Source organism: Rhinolophus sinicus, chromosome 2 (genome assembly GCF_057876585.1).
Source record: "Rhinolophus sinicus isolate RSI-liver-muscle chromosome 2, RSI-T2T, whole genome shotgun sequence".
Lineage (NCBI taxonomy): Eukaryota > Metazoa > Chordata > Mammalia > Chiroptera > Rhinolophidae > Rhinolophus > Rhinolophus sinicus.
In genome coordinates this window covers 113,129,306-113,135,576 of record NC_142502.1, presented here as the reverse complement: position 1 = coordinate 113,135,576, position 6,271 = coordinate 113,129,306, and the positions used below count along the sequence as shown (strand labels likewise).

The window sequence follows — 6,271 nt, the reverse complement described above, 5'->3', positions numbered from 1 at the left end:
GGGTATGTGGGTTCCATGGCTGCTGGTATCTCTCAGCCACCCCTCCCCCTTGGATGGCCCCTCTGAGGTCTGCAGAGCTCCTGAGATGAGGGCTGTCAGGCTCTCCCTGGGGCTCAGGTCCCTGGAGTAGCCTTTCTGTGGCCCCCACAACCACGGCTCCCCTACAGCAGCAGGGGCCCAGCTGCCAGTTACTGGTAGCACCTCTGCTGAGGTCACTTTCATCTCAATACCATTGGAGTTTCTCTGGGGTCTGACCAGAGAGGTGGGGTGCCTGCACACCTGGAAACCACAGAGCAATTGTAGATAACAATTTGGAGAAATATTTAAAACCGTAAAGCACCTATGGTTCTTGTTTAGAGACATTTGCAAATGCAGAGGATCCATTGGGGACATACATATTCTTTTCTCTTTCTGTTCACAAAATGATTAATTTCTGCTAAATTTGAAAAACAAGAGAGGCTGCGTGAGAGGAGGAATGGATTAACCTGAGAGATAAGTGTTTCTAATTTAAAAAATGTGTGTATTCTTACGCACACACACATGCACACAGATGCACGCACATATCTGCTGAATGACCCAGGCTCCCCTGCCCCTTCACTTCCCTCTCACTTAGTGTGTGTATTATCACATAGACATATGTGCATACATGCATGCACACACACACATGTGCACACACACATACACACACAGACACATGCACTCACTCACAAGGCTTCTCTGCCCCCTCACTCCCTCTCACTGCAGCACCTCTGGCCTCTGTAATGCACAGCAGCCCCTCTAGGCAGCACAGCCCCTCCGGACCAGGGAGCACCACCGTCCTGTCAGCTGTAACCCTGAGTCCCAGAGCCCAACTTGAGACTGGAGAAGCACCCAGGGCCTTGCCCCCTCTCCCGGTCTTCCCTGTACCCAGATTCTGTCCTGTGAGGAAGGAGGGGCAGCTTTTGCTACCATGAAGGGCTCCTTAGTCCCACACAAGAGACCCAGGCCCCCACCTCCCTGAGGCTGTGAGACCTGCAGACAATGCCAGAGGTCACCTCAGTCCTGTCCCTTTCTAACACCCTTCCACACTGAGTGAAATCGAGTCCCTCACTGCCAGTCCTCTAAACTCTTGTCCCAAGTTCAAAATCCTCCAGGAGCAAGAGGGCTAGCACTGTGTGTCGGCAGTCCTGTGGCGTGGGTTGTGTCACTGTTTCCGTGGGCCTAGTGATGTGAGGGTGTGGACCCTGTTGGGTGAGGACGGGACAGCTCAGGGGCTGTTGAGGGTGGCCTCCCAGTGGTGACAAGGTGGGACCTGTGGCCTCCAGCCCTGCGAGCAGCTTCTACCTTACAAACCAGGCACAAAAACAGAAGTCCCTCCTATAAAGAAAAGGCCACTTGCCCAGGAGCAGACCAGGACAGAAGAGGACAGGGTGTCGCACAGCAGCCATGTCTCTCAGTGACCCCGGAGGACCAGGAACCCTCATCCTCAGGCCCAGGCCTCCTTCTCCCACTCCTCGAACATTTCCAGGCCTGCTGAGTTAGGGCTCAGCTGCCTCCCTCTCCTTTCTCCGCTGGAAACTGAAGCTCCAGTGAATGCTTCTAACTCCAGCGCCCACTCAGCCATGTCCCCCTTGCAAAATCCTCCCCTTCTCGCACCCCCTGCACCCAGCCAGCCAATCCGCAGGCTGCCAGCCTCTCCAGACCCTTGCCTCAGGGCCCTGGCGGGATAAAACCAATCCGCGATGCCGGGTGGATGGGAACAAACTTGGGACCGAGGACAGAAGCGGGCCCAGGGCACCCTGGCAGAGGACCCAGGCAGTGAGGGCCCGCGGCCCCAGATCAGGTATGCCGCCCAGGGTCTGCTGCAAGCTCACTGGGATCGAGGGGTAATAAGAGAAGGGAAAGGGTCCCAGGAAGCCTTTTCCCTCCCAAATTAAACTGGATGAGGCTGGGTACCGGGGCTGGAGTTGGGGCTTAATCGGCGGACCCCAAATCCTGGACTTGGCCAGGCACACATGTGTGTGCCAGGCCAGGCTGAGGTTGGCCACACTTCACCTAAAACCCTCCGACTGCTGCCGCGCGACGAAAGCCAGGGGGACAGGGCCTGGGAGGAGGTCTAAGGCAGCAGACAGGAATCTGATGCCCCTTCTCCTGGGTTTGCAGGGCAGCGGCGCGGCGGGCGCGGCGGGGACCTGCGTGAGGACGCCCTGAGCCCCAGGCGGGCAGCGAGAGGTCCAGCGATGCCTCATAATTCCATCAGATCCGGTAAGGACGCTCCCCGAACCCCGAGCCCGGCGTCGCCATGCGTCTAAGCGTGCGCTCGGGTCGGCGAGGCTGGGGGCGTGCGCGCCGGGCTCGCCGGACCCCTTACGTAGATAGCCTCTGGGGCCCCTGGGCCTGGCCTCTGCCACTGCCACCCTGTCGCTCTCTGGCCCTGAGGTCCCTTCGGCCTGGCGGAGCCGCTTTCCCCAGGCCTTGGTTTCTGTGGACCACACGGAGCGGTGAGGAACTCTTGCTGGGATCAGAGAGGACTCCCTCGCGCCCACCCTGGTTTGCATGGCCTTTAAGAATGGGCATCCTGAGCGCTCAGGCCGTGGGTCGCGCCCTGCAGGACTTGCAGCTCCCCTGGCCCGACCTCTAAGCTCCGGTCCGGTCCGGGTGCCCGCAGCTTTCGCCGGTAGCTCTCCGAGCGCGATCCTGAGCCCTGCGCAACTCTCAAGCCAGAGGGAAAGGAGCCGGTGGTCGGGGGCCTGGGAGCCGTGAGTGCGTTCAGGGGCTCGGACTCCTTCTGGTCCACCGTGGGGCAAGCGGGGAGCGGCGCGCGGCGTCCGGCCTGCGAGCACTGAGCTGCCTGCGGGGCCGAACCCCCTCCCCATCGCCCGGGCTCAGGGCCTTCAAACGCCCTCGGGGTCCCTGGCCGCTTCGCCTGCTCTTTCCCAGGTCGGGGTGGGGGTGGAGTCTGTGTCGCGAAGGAGCCCAGGGTCCGGCCCGTGGGCGCGCTGGGCACAGCCGCCCAGCGCTCAGCAAGTGTGGGCAGCGGGCAGAGGCACCGCCCGGGCGCCGTGATGGATGGAACGGGGTCGGCCGGGGGAAGGCGATTTATGAGGCCAGGGCGCAGCGCTATCGATTTGGGCCGGCGAAGTGAGAGGAAATCAATATTTCAGATGAATTCTCGGCGAATATGAAGTCCGCTCGGCAAACGGGACATTTGTTATAATAAGGAGGGTCGGATCAGCGGGGCGCGCGGCTGAGATCTCTATTTAACCAGAGGGCCGCGGTCCAGCTTCGCGCGCAGCCTCGGATCTGGGGCCAAGGCACCACCGGGAGGGGCACCGGGAGCCCGGGGCACCGGAAGGATTTCTCATTCTGGTTTGCTCTACGGCGGAGACCGAGTCAGCATTTCGCCCCATCGCTGCCGTACCTCTGCGGGCGCGGGGCGGACACCTCGCGGCCTTTCCTGGAGCCAGGGGACAAGCGGGCGGCCCAGCACCCATTGTCCAGCCGCGCCCGGGCGTCACGCGCACTTTCTGAGGCGAGGACTAGGTTTTTGCCCCTTAGTCTTTAGCCAAAAAACGGTACAACACCGGGCGTCGGCCGCCTCGGGAGCAGGACGGTCTCCAAGGCCGAGCGCGCCGAGTGCCAGGTTCCATGCCGGGCTGGTCTGGCTGCTTCCACTCCGACGCCGGTCGTTTCTCCCCTAACCTTCCCCTGACCTTCCTGGCGGTGGTAGAAGTGGGTGCTGTCGGACCCCAAATTTACAGCGCTGGACCAGACCCTTCAAGTAGTAAGATGAAGTCGTGGTCCCTTGGGCAGACTTGATTTTGTTTCTGCTGCTGGCTTTCATACTCTTTATCATAAATAGGAATAAAAGAAGGAAAGGGAAAAAAAAGATACAATTTATTTTTACTTTATTTTAAATCAGCAACAGGCCCAGATGCTGCGCAGTTTCCTGTGAGCTCAGATGCAAACCGCCCTTGGTTTTGGGGGAGCCACAGAGGGCAGAGGCGTTTTTTTTCAGTCCTGGGAGGCAGAGGGGCTTCTCCTCCTCCCCAAAACAAAGAAAAGAGGCTGAGCAGAAGGGAGAATGAGACTTTCTCCTTTGTCTTAATATAATGCTAATAACACAGAAGAGAATTGCCTAAAACGCAACTCAGGGGGTTCGCTGCCCTGCTCCTTTTCTAAGTCCTCTGTAGGCAAACCCTTCCTTTACTTGACGCTGCTGCCAGTATTTACAACTCAATTCATAAACTGGCCCCTCCTGGTTTCGTAAGCCGACTTCTCGCTTAGGTGTAGGCAGCTTCCCGGCACTTCCATTTCTGAGGGGCTTCACCTGGAGACCCCCATCTGAGTGTCCTCTGGGGCAGGATGGGGCTCAGGCTGCTGGCGCTTGGGCCCTTCGGAGGAACCGGGCAGGCACACCGTTTCCAAGGAGAGAGGTGCCGGCTCCCGAGTGTCTTGTGCGCCCCTGCCCATGGCTGCTGGCCCACACTCGGCTCCTCTTGCTTTGCAGACAGGTCTGAATATATTTGTTTTTCTACAGCTTTATTCTGAAGGGATGTGGAGAGCAAATAGCGAATCATTCTAGTGTGTGCTGGTTAGCAATGGGCTGCAGGTTTCGTAAAACCCAGCGGGAATTTTGTAGCATCGAGGAACAAAGATCCTCTAAAGCAAAAACATTGTTTAAATTGTCAAAGATGCATGAGTGAGAAACCCCACATGAATATTAAAACATACACAATATGCTTTCAGCAAAGAGAGTTTAAAAAGCAAGCAGGTTGTCATTAAAAGTTTGTGCAGTAACTTGCTGCAACTCGGTCGCCCAGCTCCTGAAAGTCGGTTTTTCAAGTGGTGACCAGACTTCAGACTGTGGAGGAGAGTGCCTGTAACTCCCTAGATGTGAGATGTGAAGCCCCTTGCTCGCCTCTGGGTTTAGAAAAAAAGAAAGGGCATTTGGGGAGGGTGTCTATTCTTCCAGATCTCTCCCCTCGGTTGAAAATAAGGTCTTCCTGGGACAGAAACATCAGGAGGAACAGAAAGAGGTACTGGGTTCCTCGATCCATCTTTGTTTCAACACATCCATCCCCCCCCCCCCCCCCCCCCCCCCCCCCCCCCCCGGCTCCTCAGTGCAAGTCAATTAGGAGATAATTTAGCTACCTTGTGAATTAGTTTTAAGATAAGTATCCTTTCAAGCTTTGTCACTTTAATTGCACCACTGATTGATAAGAAGTAATTATTTCTAATTGACACTTTTTTTTTTGATGTCTATTAGAAGCATTTATTTGGGACTTTTTTGGGGTAGAAGGGAAGTTAATTAATTTTATCTGTCTACACCCAAAAGGACTCCCTAATTTTGCTGAAGAGGACAAAGGAAGTGAAGGAACACAGAACGAAAATCAATCTCATGGATTTTTAATTACTAAGAGATATTTTCGTTCAAAGGATAACATCTGTTGATACATTAGTATGAGAAAACTTTGTATTGATGGCCTCAAATCTCGAATTTTAATGGGGTACATGCTTTATGGGTATATGTTTCTCATAGATATACAGTATCCCACAATCCCTTTAGGTGCTGACTTCACGTGGGAGGTTACTCTGTTTTGTAATTAATTTTTGTTAAAAGTAAAATCAACAGAACTTAGAATGCTCAGAAGAAATGGCATCATTTTTGTAAGAGCTAATGGTAAGAAAGATTTACTGATGGTCATGCTTGTTCTCTAATTATTGATAGAGTTGGTATAAAGGTGAAACTTGACTTACGGTGACATGCCTTTTCATACCTAAGCCTCAGAGCAAACAGCTTAATCATTCACATCCTCTAGATGTTAACTGTGAAAGAGAAAGAAAGAAGGGGAAGAGTAAAGAGAAAAAGAAAGACAGAAAGGACGCAGTGGTGGGGGCAGGGAGAGAAGGTGGCTGGAGGAGAAAGAGGAAAGAACTCATTTCAGAACCTAAGGTAGCCAGGTGCAGGGCACATTGACCATGGAATTGAAGAAAATTGAAGCTACTTCAGAACACACCCTTTTGAACACGACTCCTGCCACAGCCCCAAGCCACCCCTAAGCACCACCAGAACCCCCTACTTTCCTGGCATAAGAAGGGGCCCGACCTTAGGGAGCTTGCTTGTCTGGATCTCCGGAGTCTAGATGTCCAAGTCCTGATCTGTGTCCATGAAAAAGGGGCAGGAAACAATGCACTGAGCTCTGGGGGCTGATAGAGAGATCTGTATTGTTGATTTTATTATTAAAGCCCTTGTGATCTTCACTCCTGGTTGTGTCCCCCACAATCTTTT

The 6,271-nt window shown here is 54.5% G+C and overlaps 1 protein-coding gene across 8 annotated transcripts in view; it reads left to right on the top strand.

The window, feature by feature from the left end:
• Positions 1-1,369: 1,369 nt before the first annotated feature.
• PAX8 (paired box 8) overlaps positions 1,370-6,271 on the top strand; it is a 47,330-nt gene continuing 42,428 nt past the window's right edge. The window contains exons 1-2 of one of the 8 annotated variants that reach the window (XM_074332584.2): positions 1,370-1,822; positions 2,143-2,244. In XM_074332584.2, the coding sequence (XP_074188685.1) occupies positions 1,573-1,822; positions 2,143-2,244 (352 nt within the window). In that variant the 5' untranslated portion in view covers positions 1,370-1,572. The other 7 variants (XM_074332583.2, XM_019716530.3, XM_019716533.3 and 4 more) reach the window with 7 other exon arrangements.